The sequence below is a fragment of the Saccopteryx bilineata genome, chromosome 6 (assembly GCF_036850765.1).
Source record: "Saccopteryx bilineata isolate mSacBil1 chromosome 6, mSacBil1_pri_phased_curated, whole genome shotgun sequence".
In the NCBI taxonomy this organism is placed as follows: domain Eukaryota; kingdom Metazoa; phylum Chordata; class Mammalia; order Chiroptera; family Emballonuridae; genus Saccopteryx; species Saccopteryx bilineata.
Genome location: NC_089495.1, coordinates 747960 through 774030, shown reverse-complemented (window position 1 = coordinate 774030; position 26071 = coordinate 747960). Strand labels below are relative to the sequence as shown.

At 58.9% G+C, this 26071-nt stretch overlaps 1 protein-coding gene across 9 annotated transcripts in view; it reads right to left on the bottom strand.

The window, feature by feature from the left end:
• Positions 1 to 25847, bottom strand: part of ARHGEF10 (Rho guanine nucleotide exchange factor 10) — an 81396-nt gene extending 55549 nt beyond the window's left edge. For 5 of the 9 annotated variants that reach the window (XM_066235251.1, XM_066235257.1, XM_066235255.1 and 2 more), the window contains exons 1-7: positions 25792 to 25847; positions 21346 to 21407; positions 11629 to 11790; positions 10062 to 10349; positions 8554 to 8620; positions 5411 to 5487; positions 270 to 329 (exon numbers count right to left, since the gene is read on the bottom strand). In XM_066235251.1, the coding sequence (XP_066091348.1) occupies positions 270 to 329; positions 5411 to 5487; positions 8554 to 8620; positions 10062 to 10349; positions 11629 to 11790; positions 21346 to 21373 (682 nt within the window). In that variant the 5' untranslated portion in view covers positions 21374 to 21407; positions 25792 to 25847. The other 4 variants (XM_066235254.1, XM_066235259.1, XM_066235252.1 and 1 more) reach the window with 3 other exon arrangements.
• Positions 25848 to 26071: the final 224 nt, after the last annotated feature.

Sequence of the window (26071 nt, the reverse complement as noted above, 5' to 3'; positions counted from 1 at the left end):
CAGAAATTCTTCGTCATCCTTCCGTCCACGTTCTCACTTACCAGACGCTCACAGAACTTCTCAGCCTCCGCGCTTCTGTCCTCGTTGTGAGCACTTCTCGTATCCATGCCTCCCACTTCTTAGGGAGACTCCGGCCCTGACCCTCCATCACGTGTGGTCACACACACACACACACACACACCCCACGCCACCAGCGAGACTGCCACGCTGGAACACGGGTGACACACGGCGCCCGGCAGAGGCCCGCCCACACACAGAGGAAGCCAGACCTGGGTCCGAGTCCGAGTTCTCGCGCGGCACATCGTCGTAAACGGCTTCTTCTTCCGGATCTGGAATGAAAGAGAACTTTAAAAACGGACCAAGACCAGCCGAGTGCACATTACCCGTGATGGGGCCGTCTTCTGCGATGTCACAACCAGCAGCTAGCCAGACGTCACAGATGGAGCCTTACCAACCACGAGCATTATTTTTTGGGCGGGGCATTTTCTCAGGATTGAAGGAAATCACCCCCAATGGCCCCTCTGTGAAACATCCCCCACAGGGAGCTCCACGGTTTCCAGTTATCTTACGCCCCGCTGCCCCCCTCAGTGTGGCTGTTATACAGGCTGTGAAGTTAACGTGCCTACGGGCAACGTGCGAAGGCGACAGGCAGGCTTTCAGAACCCCAGGGGCAGCTCAGAGCCTGCCCTGTGAAGTGGGGGCCACAGGTAACCTGACACCTGAGACGTCTGCACCCCCAAGACAAGGGGCAGACTCAGGTGAGCACACAGATGCTGAGCTTCCTGGACAAAGTTCCTCAAACAGTGTTATGTGGAACATGTGTGTTTTTCTTAAATACCAGTGGGAGGGTCCTCCACAGGCGAAATTCTTAGTGTCCACTGCACTAGAAAGTCATGGAGGAGGGTGGCGGCAACATCTGACACTCCTCTGAGTGTCTGTGAGCGTTCTGGGCCAACGTGGACATCAGCCCAACTCCGACCCTCCGACCCGGAAACCAGGAGCACAAAGGGAGCCCAGGGGGGTCTCTGTGGCCTCAGCCACTGCTGCAGCCCATCAGGGGGGCGCCTTCCTCTCTGTGAATGGCAATGAGCCCCTACTCCCGTCCGACAAGGACGGGGTCTGCAGATGCGACCATCCCAGGTGACAGCCACATGGGTAACATGAACGGGGATGAGAAAGGCAGACAAGTTTCCTTCGGAAACAAAACTGCTGGGCCTGGAGACCGTGACCGACTCCTGTGACGGTCCTGACCCAACACGCCCCGCCCACCCACACACACACATACAGGAGCAGCTCGTCACACATGCTCCAACCGTGACCGTGACCAACTCCTGTGACGTCCTGACCCAACACGCCCACACACACACACATACATACAGGAGCAGCTGGTCACACATGCTCCAACCGTGACCATGACCAACTCCTGTGACGTCCTGACCCAACATGCCCCGCCCGCACACACACACACACACATACAGGAGCAGCTGGTCACACATGCTCCAACCGTGACCATGACCAACTCCTGTGACGTCCTGACCCAACACGCCCGCACACACACACATACATACAGGAGCAGCTCGTCACACATGCTCCAACCGTGACCGTGACCAACTCCTGTGACGTCCTGACCCAACACGCCCGCACACACACACATACATACAGGAGCAGCTGGTTACACATGCTCCAACTGTGACCAACTCCTGTGACGGTCCTGACCCAACACGCCCGCACACACACACACACATACAGGAGCAGCTGGTCACACATGCTCCAACTGTGACCAACTCCTGTGACGTCCTGACCCAACACGCCCCACCCACCCACACACACACATACAGGAGCAGCTCGTCACACATGCTCCAACTGTGACCAACTCCTGTGACGTCCTGACCCAACACGCCCCACCCACACACACACACACACACATACAGGAGCAGCTGGTCACACATGCTCCAACCGTGACCGACTCCTGTGACGGTCCTGACCCAACACGCCCCACCCACACACACACACACACACATACAGGAGCAGCTGGTCACACATGCTCCAACTGTGACCAACTCCTGTGACGTCCTGACCCAACACGCCCCACCCACACACACACACACACACATACAGGAGCAGCTGGTCACACATGCTCCAACCGTGACCAACTCCTGTGACGGTCCTGACCCAACACGCCCGCCCACACACACACACACATACAGGAGCAGCTGGTTACACATGCTCCAACCGTGACCGTGACCAACTCCTGTGACGTCCTGACCCAACACGCCCCACCCACACACACACACACACATACAGGAGCAGCTGGTCACACATGCTCCAACTGTGACCGTGACCAACTCCTGTGACGTCCTGACCCAACACGCCCCACCCACACACACACACACATACAGGAGCAGCTCGTCACACATGCTCCAACCGTGACCATGACCAACTCCTGTGACGTCCTGACCCAACACACCCGCACACACACACACACACATACAGGAGCAGCTGGTTACACATGCTCCAACCGTGACCAACTCCTGTGACGTCCTGACCCAACACGCCCCACACACACACACACACACATACAGGAGCAGCTCGTCACACATGCTCCAACTGTGACCAACTCCTGTGACGTCCTGACCCAACACACCCGCACACACACACACACATACAGGAGCAGCTCGTCACACATGCTCCAACTGTGACCGTGACCAACTCCTGTGACGTCCTGACCCAACACACCCGCACACACACACACACACATACAGGAGCAGCTGGTTACACATGCTCCAACCGTGACCAACTCCTGTGACGTCCTGACCCAACACGCCCCACACACACACACACACACATACAGGAGCAGCTCGTCACACATGCTCCAACTGTGACCGTGACCGACTCCTGTGACGTCCTGACCCAACACGCCCGCACACACACACACACACACACATACAGGAGCAGCTGGTTACACATGCTCCAACCGTGACCAACTCCTGTGACGTCCTGACCCAACACGCCCCACACACACACACACACACATACAGGAGCAGCTCGTCACACATGCTCCAACTGTGACCGTGACCGACTCCTGTGACGTCCTGACCCAACACGCCCGCACACACACACACACACATACAGGAGCAGCTGGTTACACATGCTCCAACTGTGACCAACTCCTGTGACGTCCTGACCCAACACGCCCCACACACACACACACACACATACAGGAGCAGCTCGTCACACATGCTCCAACCGTGACCGTGACCAACTCCTGTGACGTCCTGACCCAACACGCCCGCACACACACACATACATACAGGAGCAGCTGGTTACACATGCTCCAACCGTGACCGACTCCTGTGACGGTCCTGACCCAACACGCCCGCACACACACACACACATACAGGAGCAGCTGGTTACACATGCTCCAACCGTGACCGTGACCAACTCCTGTGACGTCCTGACCCAACACGCCCCACCCACACACACACACACACATACAGGAGCAGCTGGTCACACATGCTCCAACCGTGACCGACTCCTGTGACGGTCCTGACCCAACACGCCCCACCCACACACACACACACATACAGGAGCAGCTGGTCACACATGCTCCAACTGTGACCGTGACCGACTCCTGTGACGTCCTGACCCAACACGCCCGCACACACACACACACACACATACAGGAGCAGCTGGTCACACATGCTCCAACTGTGACCAACTCCTGTGACGTCCTGACCCAACACGCCCCACCCACACACACACACACATACAGGAGCAGCTCGTCACACATGCTCCAACTGTGACCGTGACCAACTCCTGTGACGTCCTGACCCAACACACCCGCACACACACACACACACATACAGGAGCAGCTCGTCACACATGCTCCAACTGTGACCGTGACCAACTCCTGTGACGTCCTGACCCAACACACCCGCACACACACACACACACATACAGGAGCAGCTGGTTACACATGCTCCAACTGTGACCGTGACCAACTCCTGTGACGTCCTGACCCAACACGCCCGCCCACACACACACACACACACATACAGGAGCAGCTCGTCACACATGCTCCAACTGTGACCGTGACCAACTCCTGTGACGTCCTGACCCAACACACCCGCACACACACACACACACATACAGGAGCAGCTGGTTACACATGCTCCAACTGTGACCGTGACCAACTCCTGTGACGTCCTGACCCAACACGCCCGCACACACACACACACATACAGGAGCAGCTGGTTACACATGCTCCAACTGTGACCAACTCCTGTGACGTCCTGACCCAACACGCCCCACACACACACACACACACATACAGGAGCAGCTCGTCACACATGCTCCAACCGTGACCGTGACCAACTCCTGTGACGTCCTGACCCAACACACCCGCACACACACACACACACATACAGGAGCAGCTCGTCACACATGCTCCAACTGTGACCGTGACCGACTCCTGTGACGTCCTGACCCAACACGCCCCACCCACACACACACACACATACAAGAGCAGCTCGTCACACATGCTCCAACTGTGACCAACTCCTGTGACGTCCTGACCCAACACGCCCCGCCCCCCCCCCCCCCCACACACACACATACAGGAGCAGCTCGTCACACATGCTCCAACTGTGACCAACTCCTGTGACGGTCCTGACCCAACACGCCCCGCCCCCCCCCCCCACACACACACATACAGGAGCAGCTCGTCACACATGCTCTGACCGTGACCAACTCCTGTGACGGTCCTGACCCAACACGCCCCGCCCCCCCCCCCACACACACACACATACAGGAGCAGCTCGTCACACATGCTCGCGTCTGACAGTGTCAGAGGGAAAACCAGGGTGAAACGGTCCAGGGATGACTTCAGATTCAGGAGACAGCTAAGGTGGTTGGAAGTCAAGCACATAAAACAATTACACAGAAATTAGGGAGCCAGCAGATAAGAAAAGAGGTCATTAGAAAAGTAAGCTTCATTTTTCCTTTAAAAGTTACTGAACAAGTAAATCTAGCTAAAAATCACTGAGCTTTCCACACCACATGTGGGACAGGTCTGGCGTGCCCCCGGCCAGTGAGGCAGCGGTCCAGTCACAGGGGAGAGGCTGTGTCCGGGGGTGACTGCCGGCTGCGGGCTGGGGACACAGCGTCGGTGCCGTGGTCACCCAAACCCAAAACGTGTGCTGGAAGCCGCTCTGCTGGGGGGGGGGGGGGGGGCACGCATTGGGGCGGAGAGCCAGGGACACGGACGGGACGGGAGGGTGGGCTGCAGAGCGCAGGCTACACGCCAGGCGAGGGAACCGTGTTACAACTTTAAGTCCCAATCTGCTGGGGCAGGAGGCTCCGGGCAGAGCGGGCACCGGTGCCGGGCGTGGCGAGGACACAGGGTGCTTACTCTCCATCCAGGCGGTGTTGGCCGGATCCGCCGCCCAGCGGGCCAGGGCGCTGTCTTCAGCATGGACGCGGTCCTCGCTGCAGGAGAGCAAACCGAGAGTCACCACACTGAGTCCTCCGGCCACGAGGCGGCTGGATGTCCCCAAAGAACACAGACGCCACCTCACGAGCCACTGCCTGTTTCTGGCACTATTCAAGTCTGAGGTTATACCAAAATAAAACACTCCTCAAAAAATGAAGAGAAAATATGAATCAAATATGCAGGGTATTTCAAATTACTCCCGAATATTCAATCTGTCTACAAAATGTCGCCTTTGAAAATCATTTCAGGTTCCATTCACTTCATTTTGTAGTCATTTCTTCTAAAAAAAAAAAAAAAATAGGAAAACAAGAAAAAGCCGCCCTCTGTGGATACATCCACCCTCCTCACGAGTCCTGAGTGACCAAGGAGACGACCCCCCATCTTTACACACAATTCCGCGTCTGAGAAGGGGCCGCTGGGTCCCCGTGACACACTCTGAAAGTACACAGTGAGCGCTGTTCCCCGGAGACCTGCCCCGTGTCCACAGCGCCCCAGGGAGCGAGCGCTCACTCTCCTACAAGCCAGACGGGAAGGAAACACAGAGGCGGCATGAGGCCCACCGCGCCCAGGACTCGGCCCACGTGTGCTGACCCGCCTGCCCCGCTCCCAGCCCCCACTCGGCCTCCGCGAGGCCGTGCGTGAAGGGACGTGTCACCACCGTGCTGGGGACACGGAGGCTCTGCTGGTGTGCGAGCCGGTGCTGGCGCCCAGGGTGACCATGCCCGTCAGCCAGCTGCTTCACTGAGGGCCACGCTGGGCACAGGAGTGCACACCCCACCCACACGGACCCTGGTGTTCACTGCAGCAAGCAGTGGGCACGCACCCCGTTCCCAACAGGGGATTGATCCCACAAACAACATGTGGCACAAGATGTGGGAGCGTGTTTCATCATAAACAGGGAACCCCTGCCGCCCGCCACCACGTGGGGGGACCATGACCACGTGAACTGAGCAGCCACAGGAGGACACACGCCGTGTGGTTCCCATCACACCAGTCCGGCCAGTTCCTGACTGGGTGGAGGAAGAGGAGGCGGTTTAAAGTAGGAAGTTGTGATGGTTGAAGAGAACTCTAAACCAGCGAGTTTCAACCTTTCTCATCTAACAGCATACAAACTATTGACTAAAATTCTGTGACACACTGAAAACTGCTGTATCATCTGCCGATCTGACAAAAAAAAAATAGTCGTATAATTTTGACGGATTCAAACTGGGAGCTATTGTTGTGGTGGCTGTTGTCATCTCTTTTTTAAGTGAGAGGGGGGGAAATAGTGAGACAGACTCCTGCATGCGCCCCAGCCGGGATCCACCTGGCAACCCAGTCTGGGGACAGCGCTCAACCCAACGGAGCCCCCGGCTGTGAGCGGGGAAGAGAGAGAGAAAGGGGAGCTGGGGCAGGGGGAGGGGTGGAGAAGATGGGTGCTTCTCCTGTGTGCCCTGTCTGGGAATCGAACCCGGGACTTCCGCACGCTGGGCCAATGCTCTGCCACTGAGCCAACCGGCCAGGGCCCCACTGTCGTGTTTTATTTGACAGTCTCAGGACAAGAGGTCGGTTCCTCGGAGTAAACAGGGTGTGCACATTCTTGCAGCACATTGGTTGACAACTCCTGCTCTGTACGTATCTGATGCCACAGCATTTTACTCTTAAAAATGGCTAAACTGACAACTTTTATGTAGAGACATTTTACAATTTTAAAATGAATAATGCAACCTATCAAAAATTAGAGAAGAGCATTCCTGGCTAGTTGGCTCAGTCAACTGGAGTGTCCTCCGGAAATGCCAAGGTTGTGGGTGCGACCCCCAGTCCAGGCACACACGAGAGGCAGCCACGAGTCCACAGCTAAGCGGAACGGCAAGCTGATGCTTCTCGCTCTCTCTCTCTCTCTCTCTGTCCCCCTCCCCCCCAAACAAATCAGTGGAAAAATTAAAAAACAAGCACTTGTAAAAAAATTAATTTCTGAACAACTAGAGTAGAAGACAGTCTAATGGCTGGGTGTGTGGTGTGTGATGACGTCACACAGAGCTGCTCAGAAACAGAGGGCAGCCCCCGGCCGGGCCGGGGGGTCAGGTTCAGAGGCCCAGGAGAGCCTGCTCTCCGTCTCTGAAGAAGTCCAGGCCCTGGCCGGGTGGCTCAGAGGTAGAGCGTTGGCCTGGCGTGTGTAAGTCCAGGGTTCAATTCCCGGCCAGGGTACACAGGAAAAGCGCCCACCTGCTTCTCCACCCCTCCCCCTTTATCTCTCTCCCCCTCTCCTCCCTTCCCACAGCCAGGAGGTTCGAGCAGTTTGGCTCCAGTGGTTCGAGCAATTTGGCCCCGGGTGCTGAGAATGGCTCCATGGCCTCTGCCTCAGGCCCAAAGAAGAGTTCGGTTGCTGAGCAACAGAGCAAGGCCCCAGATGGGCAGAGCATCGCCCCCTGGTGGGCGTGCCGGGTGGATCGTGGTTGGGGCGCATGCGGGAGTCTGTCTGACTGCCTCCCCTCCTCTCATTTAATGAATAAGTAAATAAATAATAAAAAAGTCCATCTAGCAGCAGAGAGGGACACAGGACACCAGGGAGCACAGAGCATCTGCTGCACTGAGCTGTGCACACAAGAGAAAACCCTGTGCCACCTTTGGCTGGGTTTTGAGGGATGAGTAGGAGTTTGCCTAGGCAAGGGTTTTCCTCGGCACACCAAGCAGATAAAGGAGCATTTGTCAAGGAAAGGGGTATGAAGAGAGGCCTATTAGCCCATCCGTTTGGAGCATTCTAGGTGGAGTCTGGCTTTGGGGAAAGTTAAAAAAATTTTTTTTTCCATCCAAGACTTCTGAGAGCCTCTCTGAGGCCAAGTGCCACCGGGGAGGCCGCGGGCCCACGTCTTTGGCTCTACTCGGCCCTGCGCTCGCGGCTGATTTTCCACACAGAGCAACGCTGGCGTCCTGCGGAGTCCTGGTATTCAGGGGGACCCAGGTGGGGGCCGGGGTGCAGGGCAGAGCGTGAGAAGACAGAGGGTGAGGAGCCAGGGAGGGGCCGGCACTCGGCACTCAGACACACAGTCGTGGGCCCGTCCCTGTCAGGTGAGCAACGGTACCTGCTCGCCGGGTCCTCGGAACTCAGGGAATTGAACTGGCTCTCCTCCGCCACTTCCGGCATCTCTGCTAAGAAAGGAAACATTGTGCATCACTCCTGGCCGACAAAAATGTTCAGCAAGCTGACCTTCAACCTAAATTTCGTACCTGGTTTCTTATCAACAACAGGCCTATCCTGGCGGGAAGGCGATTAACTGATTGAGTCAAGGCTTTTTAGCTTTCAGATGAAGAGTGTTCCAGATGGAATTACAAGAAAGGGTGGGACCAACAGTCTGAAGCAGCCAGAAATAAAATCACACCCAACTAAATCAAGCCAGAGTTAAATGTGTGTATGTGTGAGTGTGTGTGTGTGTGTGTGGCATACTCTTCCCCATTTTTTGAGTTTTCACAGGAAATTATAATTGTGATTTGTTTGAAAGTGTGTCTTCATGGCAACCTTAGAAGATTTTCTTTTTTTTTTTAAGTGAGAGGAGAGGAGACAGAGAGGCAGACTCCCACATGCACCCTGACCGGGATCTACCCGGCAACCCCATCTGGGGCTGATGCTCGAATGAACTGAGCTATCCTCAGTGCCTGGGGCAATGTTCAAACCAACTGAGCCACAGCTGGGGGGGAGGGGGGAGAGAGAGAGAGAAAAAAAGAGAGAAGGAGAAGGAGGGGAAGAGAAGCAGATGGTCCCTTCTCTTGTGTGCCTTGACCGAGAATTGAACCTGGGATGTCCGCATGCTGAGTCGATGCTCTATCCACTGAGCCAACCGGCCAGGGCAGAAGATTTTCAAGAGAGAAATACTTAAGTGTAATAATGTCTGACAACCAAAGTTATCCCTACACTCACACGTGCACACACACGCACCAGGCACACACACCCATGCACACACATCCCCACACATGCATGCCCTGTGCACACACGCAGGGAGGGTGCGCGCTCAGGACAGAGGCCGCAGCACACAGAACACTGTCAGTGGCTCGACAGGCAGAGCTGCCCCGCAGCCTAGAGAGCCGTTCAGAGTGCTGCAGCGTCTGAGGTCCGGGAGAGCTGGGAGCCTCGCCCACAGAAACGCCCCTGACCCCGCTGAGTGAGACGATGCCGCTCTCAGCAGCAGGACCCCTCCTGCGTCCTGGGAACTTCAGGCGCTGACTCAGCAGCTCCCGAGGCCCCTGGACAGCAGGCCCCTTCCTGGGGCGCCCGTGTCGGGTCTTAGAGGAGGGGGTTGGGGCCCATGGCTCCCGTGAACGAAGACGCCAGGCAGACAGACCGACCCCAAGAGCCTGTGCTCGGGTCAGTGCATGGCCCGGCCTCGCACACAACCACTGTTCAGAGAGAGGTGACAAACGGGAGCCTCTGGGGGGCGGGGATGGGGTGAGTCCCAGGTCAGACTGCACTTCAAAACTTCCCCAGCAACGAGGTCTGAGACCCTCGACCGTGTGCCCGTCCCAGACGACAACTGAGGGCTCACCTCCCCCCTTCAGACCCAGAGCCCCGGAGGACACGTAGGGCAAGGGGTCCTACCTTCCTCGTCCGGGGACCCGGCACGCACGATGACAGGGCTGGAGTAGGCGGGCAGGAGCGCGGGCAGGCTGGAGGGCACCGCGTAGCCACAGGGCACGGGCACCGAGTACCCGCTGGGCACCGGCAGGATGGCGCTCTCCTCCACGGCCTCAGGGGCCGGGGGTGGGGTCTGCTCCTCCTGGAAGGGCGTGATGTCGATGACGGAGTAGGGGTTGACTCTGGCTGGGACGCCGAGTTTCGTCAGTTCCGCCGGCACGCCCACGTCTGTCCCGGTCCCGTCTTCCCCCCCTGGAGGAGAACACAGCCGTCGGCCCACAGCCGTGAGCCCCCCACAGCCGTGAGCCCCCCACAGCCGTGAGCCCCCCACAGCCGTGAGCCCCCACAGCCGTGAGCCCCCCATAGCCGCGAGCCCCCCACAGCCGCGAGCCCCCCCACAGCCGTCAGCCCCCCACAGCCGCGAGCCCCCACAGTTGCGAGCCCCCCACAGTTGCGAGCCCCCCACAGCCGTCAGCCCCCCACAGCTGAGCCCCCCACAGCCATCAGCCCCCCACAGCTGTCAGCCCCCCACAGCCGTCAGCCCCCCACAGCTGAGCCCCCCACAGCCGTGAGCCCCCCACAGCCGAGCCCCCCACAGCCGTCAATGCCTCGGCTCCCGCAGGGGAGGCTGACATCAGGGAGTGTAAGCTGTGGGGCAGGCAAGCACGGCCAGGCAGTGCCCAGGACGGTTCGCCCAAGGACCTGAGTGGGGGGGGACTGCTGGAGGCTGGGACCGTTAGCTACAGGGGGGTTCTGTTTCGACAGAGAAACCAAGATTGGTCTGACCCGTCCATTGGCCCTGAGTAAAACAGCCAGCTCCCCTCCTAACGCCAAAACATAAACTCCGAGTCTGAAGTGACTTAATTCACCTTAAGCAGCGTTCGTTTAAAACGACTCCATGTGCGGCCCTGGCCGGTTGGCTCAATGGTAGAGCGTCGGCCTGGCGTGTGGAAGTCCCGGGTTTGATTCCCGGCCAGGGCACACAGGAGAAACACCCATCTGCTTCTCCACCCCTCCCCCTCTCCTTCCTCTCTCTCTCTCTCTTCCCCTCCAGCAGTCAAGGCTCCATTGGAGCAAAGTTGGCCCGGGCACTGAGGATGGCTCTATGGACTCCACCTCAGGCACTAGAATGGCACTGGTTGCAACAGAGCAACGCCCCAGATGGGTAGAACATCACCCCCTGGTGGGCATGCCAGGTGGATCCCGGTCAGGCACATGAGGGAGTCTGTCTGACTGCCTCCCTGCTTCTCACTTCAGAAAAATACAAAACAAAACAAAACAAAATGACTTTGTGTGCTGGAGTGAGACGCTGTTGAGGCCGTTTTTGTTAGAAACGAGGAGGACATATTCCGTCCAAAACACAGATGGTCAGCCAAGGTCCTGGAAACACACACTTAAGGAAACCCAGGCACGTTGACACGAAGTCACTGCAGCCTCCACCACGTCCCAGAAACCTCACCACCCTGGCTCAGGCCCCTCCCCTGGGATTCCACCTGCAGGAAGGGGGGGGCGGGAGGGGCCCCCGACTCACCTGAGCTGTGGGAGGCGGCCTGGGTCCCTGTGGGATTGGCCGTGACAGCGCCCGGGGCGCCTCTGTCAGCTTCTGGAACCTCATCTCCGCTGTCAAAGTCGAACTGCTCCCCCTCCTCCTCCTCCTCCTCGTTATTGTTAGTGTCGTACTTGACTTCATTTCCTACAGTTTAAGGCAACAGAGGTCAGACATCCATTACCAGCAAAACCACTGTCCTGCTCCTGAGCAGAGAGAGCCACAGAGGGGCGGGCGGCAGCCACCCAGCTCCGAGGACCACTGCGCGCTTGCGGGAGCCCCCGGCCCTGGGGTCAGGGGCCGCAGTTCCGCTCCCAGCTCCACGGGGGACCCTGACGTTCAGGGAACTCAAATCCCAGCGCGGGGATGAGCCGTGTGGGGGCCCATTTCAGCTGCGGTCCCCCCACCCCGTCCTGCTCACACAGCAGTGCCCGCCTGGGCCGCGGGCGGCAGACCGGGGGGAGGGGGTCTGCCACAGCGATGAGGCCGCCCCCACCCTGCCCTGGCCGCAACCCCGCACCGCGACAGGGACCTGCCTCAAAAACTTTAGGGGAAAAAATGCATAACTTTGGCATTAAAATCCTCTATGTTGACCTGTGTTTTGTGTATATTATATACAGAAACACTTAAAAATTATATAAGGTCTACCAGAAAGTTCTGTCCGTTTTTGATGTGAAAAATTGAACCAGTGCTTGTTTGATATCTTTTTCATTTTTGAATTTTTTGCCCTTCAAAAAATTTTGTAAGGACAAAAACAAGTGATAGTCGGAGGGTGCTAAGTCCGGGGAATATGGTGGATGCGACAGACATGCTTCTGTAGCATTTCTTCCTTGTTGAAATTCATAAAAATTACAGTGGGGTAAATGAACTTTATCAGTAGCCATGGGTACACTATCGCTTCACATGTAAGACTAACGTGAATCAAACTTTGTTTTAGTTAATTTGCTACGTCAATATGTATACATTAAGTGATAAAAATAGAGAGGCACACATGTGCCAAAGAAACATGTGCTTACGTGTCAAAACTTGTTGTGATAGAGACAGAACTTTCCGGTAGACCTTATATTTATAAGTATTTTCTTTCAAAAGAAATCGATGGCCTGACCAGGTGGTAGCATAGTAGATAAAGTCGTCCTGGGAGGCTGAGGACCCAGGATTGAGACCCCGAGGTTGCTGGCTTGAGCTCAGGCGCATCTGGTTTGAACAAGGCTCACCAGCTTGAGCCCAAGGTCAATGGCTTGAGCAAGAGGTCTGCTGTGGCCACCACCCCACCCAGGCACATATGAGAAAGCAATCAATGAATAACTACGGTGCTGCAAGGAAGAATTGATGCTTCTCGTCTCTCTCCCTTCCTGTCTCTCTCTCTGCGTGAAAGCAAAAAGATTGTATGTGGAGCCCTTTCAGGGTGATAAGTCGCCAATACACCAAAAGCCTCACAATTTTGTATCTTCTTTTCTCAGAAATTATTTTACTAACATTTATCTTCAGGAACTAATTGGAGATCTTTACAAAACTTGAGTACAAGGATACTTTTGAAGAAACAACCTGTTTTATTATAAAAGTAATTTCTCAAACGATGGCACATTCACACAGGGACATACACGCTGTGAAACGAAGACAATCATCTCGTTGAAGGTTATGCAGTAACATGGACAGAAGTCTCTGATCTATTAAGTTAATACAGGTTATTAACTTGTCATTTCTCACTTGTTCAACAGAGGTCAACAAGCACTGGCGAGGCTGCGGGGAAATGGAGCCGCGTTGCCCACTGGTGGGCATGGGACACGCGGCTGCCGCCGTGGAAACCAGGGCGGCGCTGACAACACGGAGTCACCTTTCGACCCTGCAGCCTCACTTCTGAGCCGGGATGCAGACAGACGTGTGTTCACCGTGTTTCCGGACCGGGAGGGGCAGGCTGCCGAGTGTCCCTCTGGCAAATGACCCCGGGAAATGTGTCCGCCACACAATGGGCCATTATCTGGTCCCCCCCAGGAAGGAAATCCCGACACCTGCTACAGCGGTGACAGGGAGGGCGTTGCTGAGTGAGATAAGCCAGCACAAAGGACAGGTGCGGGGACTCCACCTGTAGGAGGTCCCGGGGTCATCAGATTCACCCGCGCGGAGGTGGCGGTGCCGCGGGCTGGGGGGTGGGCGTGAGCGCTCACAGGGACAGGGGTTCAGCCCTGGAAGAGGAGAAAGGTCTGCAGCCGGGTGACCGGACCTCCTGCCACCAGCGTGCACGTCAACACGGGGAAGGTGGTTGGTGTTACCTCACGCATATTCTACCACAATAAAAAAGACTGGCTTTGGTAACTTAATCCCCTTGTGCTCACACGCAGTTCATTAAGAGCGCTGTCTCTGGACTGCTGAAAATAATTTGTCTTTTCTTCTGCGTGCGTTTCTCCATTTTGCAAATTTTCTATAACGAAGTCACTTCTTGTCTGTTCCACAGAGGTTTTTGTTTTAGGAACATGTTGTTACTCAGCCACCTCCTCCTTGTGCAGCATACTAACCCTCTGATGCTCCTATTTAATTAAAATATAAAACCACCCATTCCTGCCCTGGCCGGGTAGTTCAGTGGATACAACGTCACCCTGATGCACCAGGGATGTGGGTGTGATCCCCGGTCAGGGCACATGCAAGAAACAACCAATGAATGAACGGGTGGAACAAACCTATGTTTCTCTCTCTCTCTCTCTCTCTCTCTAAAACCAACCAGTTAATAAATAATAAAAACAAGACCTCCTGTGCGCTACAAGTGAGAAGAGAGCGTTTGTTATGTAACGCTGAGGTTCAGCCTCGCCCGGGATGCCGCCCTCTGGGACGAGAGACCGCTCTCCGTCCGACTCGGTGCTCACCACCCCGTCCTGTCCCACACGGCTGGAAAACACGCACGTCTCAGACGACGCTTTTGAATCTACCCTTAGTCACTCCATTCACTGAATACACTGGTGAACACACGCAAAGCAATCCATCTCTGTGACTGAGCACAGGAGCTTCCAGGATGTTTTCCAAGTGTAACTGTCACCCTCTCCCGAGGCCCTGGTCGCCAGGTAAGCCTGATGGCGAGACGGTGGCCGTGACACAGCAGACAAGTGACAGGAGAGAAAGACGCTGCCTCACGAGGTGCCGGCCGGCGCAGGCTCGGAACCCGAGCCCTGACTCTGTCTGACGTTCTTCCTCCCACCGGCACGCACGCGCCTTAGGAACGGCTTTTTCCTGCTGCTGAACCCGAACAATTAATTATGTCAAGAGGAAACTTGTTATTTAAAAAAAAATAAAGCTTTCAAACACGTGGCCCAAGACAGGCTCCTACAAGCTTGTGAGAGGACAAAACAGGAGGTGAACTTCGGGGTGTCAAGCGCACACTCCCTCGAAAGAGGACAGTGGCCCCGTGCAGGGCCCTGGGGCACCCACATGCTACAGGGATACAGCACCCCTGCCCAGCGCCCTGCAGGGGGGGGCAGCGAGCTGCTGAGGTCAGGTGTCCTGCTCACCATGACCACTGTCCGAGAGGCAGGGCAGCCTGGGAAGTGAGGAGGGGAGGGGAGGAGGGGAGGGGAGGGGAGGGGAGGGGAGGAGGGAGGGGAGGGGAAGGGTGGGGGAGGGGAGGGGAGGAGGGAGGGGAAGGGAGGGGGAGGGTGGGGGAGGGGAGGGGAGGGGAGGGGAGGCTGCTGACAGGCACCTCTCCTAACACAGCTCCCTGAGCGTCCCATCAGCAGGACAGGGGAAAGCAGTGACCACATCCCTCCGAAGGTTTGAGCTTTCGTTTCAAACACACAGCGCAGCACCTCCAGCTCAGGCCCAAGAAGACGGACGCTGAGACCCTCAGGCCCAGACCAGCACCCAGTGCCACCCACTCTCATACCCGGCCCAAACCAAAGCCAGTGTCCAGGCTGTGAGCACAGCCCTGCAGAGGCCTGCCCATCCCAGGAGCCTCTGGGGGACTGTCCCCACCACGCCCTCTCCTTCCAGGAAACCGCAGGCACAGCCATCCTCAGAGCCATCCCGTTAGTCACCGGGGCGACCAGTCTTCAGCAGGATGCCACCGACCCCACCCACAGCAGTGGCCCCTGAGCCAGGAATGAGGCCTGGTTCCTTCCCAGGCACAGCACAGGGCACAGCCTTGGCTGCAGTGACCAATTTATTTCTTAGGTCAGAGGCAGGGAGATAGTGAGGCAGACTCCCACATGCGCCCTAACCAGGACCTACCCAGCAGCCCCATCTGGGGCCGACACTAGAGTACCAAGCTATTTTTAGTGCCTGACACTGACACACTCAGATCAACCAAGCCACTGGGAAGGGAAGGGAAGGGAAGAGGGAGAGAAAGGGGAGAGGAAGGTCACTTCTCCTGTGTGCTCTGACTGGAAATCGAACCTGGAACATCCACACACCAGGCTGACACTCTGTCCACTGAGCCACCAGCCAGGGTCTTAACGCACTGACCAACTTCTAACCAAGCTTGCTGCTTCAGCTCGTCAGTGAGCAGCTACTCGCTCACCAACTTAAGCACAGATTTTTAAAACAGATTACAACACAGAACATTTTAAGAATGTCCTATTTCTGCCCATCACAACCTAACACAACACACACCTCTCACTTTGTGCCTCTATGCAAGGAGCAGGAGCTACGTCAATCCCGATCTTTGGAATTCTTTTCTGGGCAACAGGGCCATCCAGCAGAGCTTCCGGGGTGGAGGGACGGGCCCTGTGCTGCCCCCTGTGTGGCCCTGAACTCCGGGAGGCCAGCATGACCTATGAACCGACTGGTTTCTCGAGACGCTGAGCCCCATAGAGGCCACCCCAGGGGACACCCCACGGACCGTCCCCACACCCCGGGGGACACCCCACGGACCGTCCCCACACCCCGGGGGACACCCCGCGGCCGTCCACACACCCCGGGGGACACCCCGCGGCCGTCCACACACCCCGGGGGACACCCCGCGGGCCGTCCCCACACCCCGGGGGGACACCCCGCGGGCCGTCCCCACACCCCGGGGGGACACCCCGCGGACCGTCTGGCCACCCCGGGGGACACCCCGCGGGCCGTCCGCACACCCCGGGGGACACCCCACGGGCCGTCCGCACACCCCACCAGGCCCTCCACCTGTGCCCAGGAGACAGGACCCAGATCGAGACTCACTCATGTAAAAATAAAGCCTTCAAGGTGAGAAGCAACAAGCACCGATTTGAGACGAGTAAGAACGGCTTTCCAGGAGCACTGACTCAGGCCGAAGCCCAGTTCGTGTCCCAACGGGGAGACAGGGACAGGGACAGGGACACCCACAGCTGGAAGGTGCTGGCACACGGATGCTGACTCCACACAATGTTTCTGATTTCCGTCCGCACCATCAGTCCCACGGCCACCGCACCCGCTCTCTCCTGATCTCTGCAAACCGCTCTGCGGGGCGCAGTGTGGCCTGGGGCCCCGCCCAAGGGCTACTTCGCCTGTGTCACCACCCAAAGGTACACGGCGGGTCCTCTGGGACAGAAGCACCGGCTCCGCATTCCAAGGGCTTCATGGATATTATCGATCTTTAGCGGTTCATGTCGCTTTAACAGGCTTCATTTTTGGAGCGGTTTCGGTTTCACAGGAACTGAGATGAAGGCACAGAGACCTCGCACATACACCCCCCTGCACAGCCTGCCACCATCTCACCCCCGCCAGGCAGGGCACTTGTTACAACTGGTGAACCTGCACTGACATGTCATTGTCACCCAGAGTCCACAGTGGACAGCAGGCCACTCTGTGCTGTACATTCTGTGGGTCCGGACAGATGCACAGCGATGTTGTTACATCATTAGTCTCACCAGAGTCGAGTCACTGCCCTAAAAGTCCCGTGATCCCACCTGTCACCCCTCCCAACGCCACGGCAACCGTTCTGTCGCTGTCTCCGTGGTGTGGCCCTTTCTGGGACGCCACGGGGTCGGAACCACAGGGTGAGCCTCCCCGACCGGCTCCTGTCGCTCAGGACGTGCACTGGGGTTCCACGTGTCCCCCCACAACAGGACAGCCCGTCTCTGGTCAGCGGGAGAGCAGCCTGCAGTCTGGACGGACCACAGCCTGTCACCTGCAGGAGGACAGCTGCAGGTTGGATAAAGCGGCTAAGGACGTCACGTGACATCAGTTTTGGGGTCATTGGGGTAAATACCAAGGAGTGTGATCGCTCAGTCACTGGGAAGAGGATGTGAGGTTCAGCCTTGTAAGAACCGCCCACTGCCCCCCAAAGAGGCCGTACCCCCTGTGCCCCAGCTGCATTGAGGGTGCAGGGCCCGCCCACTGGGCCTCTGTCCCCAAGGTGGGGCCATGGCCCAGCCACTTCCTCTCATTGAGGGAAACAAGTTCCTGGTGGACGCGGAGCCCTCTGACCAGCGACCCCTGAGACACTTCTGTCGCCAGCATCCTGGGGGGGTCTCCCACCGCAGCCCCTCCCTCAGCAGCACCGGGAAGGGAAGGCATATCCACCTGCCCCGAACCCGGGGGCCCAAGCCTGAGCCAGCAGGACCTGCAGCCCCCCAATCGCTCGAGTGACGTGGGCTGGGACTCACCCTCCCCGGGCGAGCAGAGCCAGCGCAGAGCTCAGGGCGAGGGGGCAGGTCCCTCCCCGGACTGCTCAAAACCCACCAGCAGCTCCCAGAGACGTGCACAGATGACCACAGTGAGGAGAGGATGAAAAGTGTTCAATTTCAAGCTCAGAGATATAAATTACACATTTTGTTCCCGAGGCCTAAAGAACAGTTGTTCATTGTAATATGAAAGTTTTATCCAAGATACGATGTTTCTCTTATTTCTGATGAACGCTACTTGTCTTTAATTCCTTTATTGTTGAAAACAAAGCCAAACACAGAGGAAGGAGTGTGGCAGGAGGCAGCAGCTGCCACGGCTCCTCAGGAGGGGCCGCTCCCAGCCTCCCGCCTCCGCCTGGCTCTGGGTGTCACTGCTGGACAGCGCCGTCCCTCAGCGCAGGCCACTGCAGGCCACGCCCCGGTCTCAGCTCACCGGTGACTGTGTCACAACCCTACACGAAGGCACCAGCACAAACGCAGGACTGAGAGCCGAGATCAACGTCCTCAGGTGCGGACATGTGGTTGGCACCCACGGAGGGCGGCGTCTGCACAGCTGCACTGAACGCAGAACGGCTGGGGCTTCCCACGGCCCCCACGTCTCAGAGAGCTCACACAGTAGCAGAGCCCGTGCAGTGGTCGGGGGAAGTCACTCCACCCGCGAGGACACACACTCCCAGCACCCTCTGGGCATCGCCAGTTAGACAGGATGGGAGGTGGTGAGCAGTGCTCCTCCGCCTCACTTTCAAAGAAAAAAAAAACAGTCAGATCCAGCCCAGGAGTGCCGCAGACCAGCACGGCTAGTCATTGTCCAGGTCCCGAGTGAGAGCGGGCCGGAATGAAGCAGCTCACTTGGAGAAGAATGGAATCAGGAGGTCATGCAATGCAGCCCATAGCTTGCAGGAGCGAGTCTCCACCCCCAAACGCTTTATTTATAGGGCAGAGCAAAGTCATTAGCAAATCAAAGAGATCTCTGATACAAAGTCACATTTCCGAGGCAACCCAAGAACTCTCTCCCCAGTGCAGAAACCCCTCTACCCTGCATAACATCTTCACTTCACAAAACAAACGTAAAAGGGAAGCTGTCTCCAGTCTCCCTGAGGGACACGGGGGATGGGACAGCAGACACCCAGCTGGCACAAGGTGTGGGGAAGGGCATGCAAACTGCCTTCACCCACTTAACAGTCAGAGGTTGTGGGGAGAGCTTAGCCTCTAGCAACTTAACCAAGCAAGTGAGGTGGGGGGGTGAAACCAGTAGAAATACTCAGCTTCGTAGCCAACATGGAGCTGTGGGGAAGAGCCTGGCCCTTAGCCTCAGCCTTAAACTGCGAGGGCGTTGCTAGCTGGCAGTCTCCCACACAAGAGACCCTACAGCAAAATCGCAGTCACGCGTGAGCCCTGCGGCATCCGGGCCCACAGGCTCTGGGGCGCAGCCAGGGAAGCAGAAGCACCGAGCCCTGGCTCCGCTCTCGGACGGCCGGGCTCCCTGCAGGACACCGTGCTCACCAGGTCCCACAGGCAGAGGCTTGGGCTTCACTCACGCCCAGCACAGACCCGGTGTCCGAGGGCTTCACTCACACCCAGCACAGACCCGGTGTCCACGGCTTCACTCACGCCCAGCACAGACCCGGTGTCCGAGGGCTTCACTCACGCCCAGCACAGACCCGGTGTCCGAGGGCTTCACTCACACCCAGCACAGACCCGGTGTCCACGGCTTCACTCACGCCCAGCACAGACCCGGTGTCCCACGGCTTCACTCACGCCCAGCACAGACCCGGTGTCCACGGCTTCACTCACGCCCAGCACAGACCCGGTGTCCACGGCTTCACTCACGCCCAGCACAGACCCGGTGTCCACGGCTTCGCTCACGCCCAGCACAGACCCGGTGTCCACGGCTTCGCTCACGCCCAGCACAGACCCGGTGTCCACGGCTTCGCTCACGCCCAGCACAGACCCGGTGTCCACGGCCTCGCTCACGCCCAGCACAGACCCGGTGTCCACGGCCTCGCTCACGCCCAGCACAGACCCGGTGTCCGAGGGCTTCACTCACGCCCAGCACAGACCCGGTGTCGGATGGCTTCGCTCACACCCAGCACAGACCCAGTGTCCCACGTGCAGAGGGTCCGACGGTGCGCGCGCCCGTGTCGCCGGCTGTCTGTGCACGGCCCCTCCCCACGCCTCCCCACCCCTCCCGCCCCACACTGCCCGGGGGGGGATGAGGGCAACCTGGTCCCGATTTACCAGAGGGACAGTCTGACCCCGCTGCAATCACAGGACTCCGTGGATAAGAGCGAGCGTGAGCGAGGGCTGGGGCAGGGAAAGGGGTGACCCGTCGGCTGGTGGAAGGTCTGGCCCCCAGTTTGTAAGAGCAGGCGTGGGAAGCGCACATGGCGAGCCCCCCTGTGACCCATGAGGCTGGGTAGCAGAGCCCCACCCCCGCTGGGAGGACACAGGAGCGTCTCCCAACCCCGTGGTGGTGTCCCGACTCTACCCCTCCCCCGTGGCCTCCGGTCTGCAGGGACAGACGGCTGTCTGCACACAGGTGGCCCAGCTACACCTGGGTGACAGGAACCCCAGGAGCAGGCCTGAGGGAGCGGGGAGCCTCTTCCACCCCAGGGTGTGCATGGCCACCTCCCTGCCTCAGTCTCTCCAGCAGCGGATCAGCTACGGGAGGCCCAGGACTGCAGAGGGGAACCAATCTGCCGCCCTCCCTCGGTCCTCCCTGAGGGAGCCGCAGAACGGGAAGGTCCTGCCGTCCCTGAGGGGCAATCGCCGGACGGGAGGGAAGCAGAACTGGACGCTGCCTGGCCACCTGCAGGGACCTGGAGCCAGTGGGGCAGCCTGAGTGAGTCTCTACCCAGGACCTTCCTCACCAACCCCTCCGCTCAGGGGCTCCTGGGGGGACAGAGAAGGCTCAGCCAGGACACCCCAACTGAGCCCCCCAGGGAGGCACCAGAGCTCCGCCTCCACAGTGTCTGGGGTCCACCACCTTTCTGGCCAAGGGGCACCCACCCGGTCACAGCCCCGTGGCCAGCAGATGACTGACTCCAAGAGCACAGAGCCCCTGGAGGAAGTGTTCCCCCCGCCCCCCCGCGCAGGGTCACCGGCCCGGACACCTCCAGTGAGGCACAGTCCTTACCTTGTGGAGTGGGGGCAGGCGGGTCCATGCTGCGGCTCCGGAAGCCTCCGCACTGGGAGGCCCTGTGGGAGGAGACGGGCAGTCAGGGGTCCGTGGGAGCTGCCCTCAGCCCACAGGGCACCCCAGAGACAGCCCCCGGGCAGGGGGGCATGCTGCTTCTCAGCACAGCTACAATTAAAGAGCCACAAGGACAGCAAACTTCCCGTAAATAACCCAGCAAGAAACCCAACACAGTCCCCTGTGCCTGCCTCTAGCTGGGCAGCAGACAGGGCTGGCTCCCACCGCTGGTCCCGGCCGGACCCGCCCAGCCAGGCCCAAGTCCCCTCTGCTTCGTTCCAGACACAGGCCAGGGGAGAAGCAACCACGCGAGTCACACGTCTGTCTTCCTCTGCCTCCCGCCAAGATCTAGGGTTCTGAGTGGAGAACTGATTGCCCAGGACTCAGACGCAGGCTGACCGCTGTCTTAACCTGACCCCTGCTTGTCCTCTTTATCTTCTCTCTCGCTTCCCTGCGTGCTCGCAAGAAAAGCAAGCCGGGCGTAAGTGCGGCAGGGGCTGCACCACAAGAAGGGGCTCTCCGTGGTCCCTGTTTCTAGGGTGTCACCGTCACACCTGCCCGGCTTCCAGCAGAGTCACAGGTGGACAGCACAGGCTGCTCCAGAAGCCACACTCCGCAGGGAGCCTTTGGGAATCTGCAGTGACCCCGGACAAGGCAGTGGGGGAAACACAGAGGCCCATGGCCCAGCACGGACACCCACCCTGACCTGGCACAGCCGCCCGCCCAGAGCCGCCCGCCCAGAGCCGTCTGCACGACCCCTCTACCTCCCGCGGGACAGGCTCTGGAGTCCAGGCCCTCCCCCCATGCCGTCCCAGCACACTGCTTTCAGGAGGCCCGCTTGTCCAGCCTCGCGGGGGGCACAGCCGGTGCCGCCTGGAGCTCAGGGGTCTGCTGAGGCCCTGGCGGAACCGCCATCCAGGGCAGGGATGGAGCAGTTCCCAGTCAAGCCTCCCTCGCTCCTACCGCTCACCCTGCGAGCCGCCTCCTGACTGGGTCAGGCTCGGACCTGCACGGATGAGTAAGGAGACATACCGGATTCTTTCCGGCAGAGCTCAGCTCCTGGACGCAAAGGTGCTCGGCCTCCGAAATGTGCCGTCATCAGCTCCCCCGCCCCTGGGCTGAGTCCACAGGGCTCCTGTCCTGACTGTTCAGCCCGTGCCCGGCCTCCTCAGGCCACCTGGACGCCGGGCTACAGTAAGGCAGAGCCCGGCCCCATCAGGGACCAGCCAAGCGACTCCGTATGCTGTATCCCGACCACATCCTCCCAAAGACAGAGGCCTTCCCGCCCCCGCCTGAAGCCTCCTCTCAAATGGGCACGTGCGACCATGTTCTCGTAAACACTCCTGTTCCAATTCACCTTCTCACGATCCTGACATCAGAACCTGGCTGAAGTCAGGGCTCTTTTCCTGACAGAGAAAGAAGGCAAATAACAGCACAAAACGGCAACTATGTGTAACTTGCATCAAGATGTAATTCTTTGCCCGGCCAGCGCTTAGGGTCATGCCAACGAGAGAGAACAGACGTTCAAAGCACACACATCTAGTTAACGTTGAAGTTTGAATGCCCACATTACTTTCTTTAAAAATAACAATGACGTCCACTTATTGTTATTAAGGGTCTGGTCCCCGTTGCCAGACAACAAGCCAGGAGCCGGGATCGGAAGCACAGCCCCTGCCGGGAGACCCTGGGGCTGCACCGGACCATTATCAGTGCACAGAGCACCATCCCTTCTGTTTTCTTCACAAATTCCCCAGTTCCAGAGTCCCGAAGGCCTCTCTGAGCCGAGATTTGAGATTCTGGAGCCCAGACGGTGCTGCCAGGCAGGGGGAAGCTGCAGCCCTGCCCCTGCCCTCAGGAGCACCTCGCACGCCCGAGCTCCGGACAACCGAATGTTCCTGAGCTTCTCTCCACTCTTCCTTCCAGCTGGGACCCTGTACTTTAGAAAATCATTTCTAGTATCTGAAGGTGGCTCATGGACGAGCAGAGCTTTAACCCTAAGAAAGTTTCTTTGACATTTTAAAAAGTGTCTTAAACATTCTTTAATAAGAACATGGAGCACTGAGGACCCGGAGATCCCTCCCGACCAGCAGGTGTGCGTGCAGGTGGGTGTGACGGCAATGACACAAAGAGGAGCAGGAAACAGAAGAGGAACATTGTGCTGGCGGCTAACTATTTTTATGGCATGACTGGTCATTTTGAAAACTCATCTCCAAAAGCAAAGAAGCAAAGAGAAACTTCTCAGCCTGGCCACTCTCTCTGGAAAGGAGGAATGGGATGTGCTGGGAGGGGCCGGTGGCAGGGGAGAGGGCCCTCTGTCAGCTCCGCACCTGTGCCTCACCTGTTCTCAGGCAAGGCCCACTGACGGCCACCACCTGTGACACAGGAGAGGCCCAGCCACACCCGCTGGGGGACGCAATCATGGCGACCCCATCTCTGGGACCTTGCCAGGTCTCCCTGGGCCCGGAATTCCCCTCTCTACGGCAAAGCCCAGAACATCCCCTCCCATTCTTCCAAAACTACACTTCCAGGAGGCCTACCTGCGGCTGTAATCCTGCCTCATAAATGTTTAACATCTGCGTTCCCCGTCTGTCCCATGTGGCTCCACAGACCTTCCTGCCTGTGCAAACTGTAACGTGCGCATTCAGCATGCCCCGCTCCGTCTCTCAGGACCGGGGCTTCTCATTGCAGCATTCTACCACGCCCTGGGCACCAAAAGAGTAACATCGGACAACAGGGCTTCTAAGTTTCTATGGTAACGTTCTTTAACACTGTGGTACAGCCAGAATCACTGCATTTTTATTTTGCTCGACCATCTGCAGAACATTTTTAGTTTAAAGAGCGTTTTCAGACAACTGCCTTCCAGCAATTGCGTAAGCAGAAGTTCTGTGAGATGAAGGTGTATGAGGGGAACAGTCCCGGAACTTGGCCAGGGGCTCACCTGCTGAGCCCCCCACCTCACCCCGCCCCCACCCGCCACCAGGCACCTCCATCCAGAATTCCCAGAGTCCGCCTCTAACTTCACCACAGAAACCTCAGGAGACAGTGTGTAACTCTAAATACAAAGATGATGAATTTGACAAAACTAGAAAGTTAGGCTCATCTTTTATGAGACATAAAGCTATCTTGAATAACCTGGAATTCCACCTCTTCCCTAACTGCCTAACCCTCTTGAAGGAGACACTGGCCAATCGTGACACAGCATCTGAGAGGAAGGACTCTAGAGTCCGCATCTGTCCCTAAGGCCACTGTGTACACAGCGCTGGTACTGGCCAGCCACTAAAGCCAACCTCCGCCAAGCAAGTACCGACCTGCTGTTAGAGCTCCGGGGCTGGGCACGTTTTACACAGAAGACACACAGAGCTAACTACCCTCCCCTTTCCTTCTAAGGAGAGTTACTCCCATAGAAGAGATGTTCAGACTACACTCCCCGCAACAAGGGAGCAGCAGAAACGTCACCTCCCGCAGGACATCAGACCCCTGGCAGCGACCTCGCTCCACTGGAGCCCCGCGGGACAAAAGGACAAATCCCAGTGAGAACTTTCCACTCCCAGCAAAGTCGGTGACTGAAGGGGATGTGGCCTTTTGCATCAGATCTGCGAGCTGCCACCTCGGGCTCCGACCTCCGCCAGGGGCCACGGCCGTTACTGCGCCGCGTCCGCCGCACCCTCGGGCCGCAGCGCGGATGGAGGCCAGCTGGGAGGTGCACCTGCCGACCGGGCGCGACCCCGGGGGCGCCCCGCACCTCGAGGCCGGGGCCGCGCCCGTAGAGGGGACAGAGGATGCTCCCGCGAAGACACCTGCCGGCTCAGCGCCGCCCGCGGCCCCGCTCGCAGGCCCGACCCCCCACCTGCCCCGCACCCAGCACCCGCCGCCTGGCCCTGCTCCCCGCACCGCCCGCGGCGGAAACCGGGGCACTCACCCAGGTCGGGGGCCGCCTGGGCCACGATCACCCGCAGCGGAGCCGCTCCCCACCGCCCCAGCCCGCACCCACTCTCTCCGCCGGGACCCGCCGCCCCGGCCCGCACTCACTCTCCCCGCCGGGACCCCGCCGCCCCGGCCCGCACCCACTCTCTCCGCCGGGACCCGCCGCCCCGGCCCGCACCCACTCTCTCCGCCGGGACCCCGCCGCCCCGGCCCGCACTCACTCACCCCTCCAGGACCCGCCGCCCCGGCCCGCACTCACTCTCCCCGCGGGGACCCCGCCGCCCCGGCCCGCACTCACTCACCCCTCCAGGACCCCGCCGCCCCGGCCCGCACTCACTCTCCCCGCGGGGACCCCGCCGCCCCGGCCCGCACTCACTCACCCCGCCGGGACCCCGCCGCCCCGGCCCCGCACTCACTCTCCCTGCCGGGAACCCACCAGGACCCGCCGTCCCGGCCCGCACTCACTTACGCCGCCGGGACCCCGCCGCCGTCCCTCCGAGCGCCCCTCTCCCCGCCCCGCGTCCGCCGCCCGGGATGTGCTTCGGCCCCGCCCACGGGAGGGCAGCTCGGCCCCCGCATCGTGATTGGCCGCTCTGGATGGCACCAGAAGCCCATTGGCTGAAGTGTCTGCCCGTTTCTCGGCCGCTCCCTGCCCCCGCGCCAGCGCATTCCTGAGAGGCCACGTGGCTGCCCGCGTACCCCCCCCCCCCGCCCCCTCCCGCGGCCCAGCGCTCAGCCCCGCGGG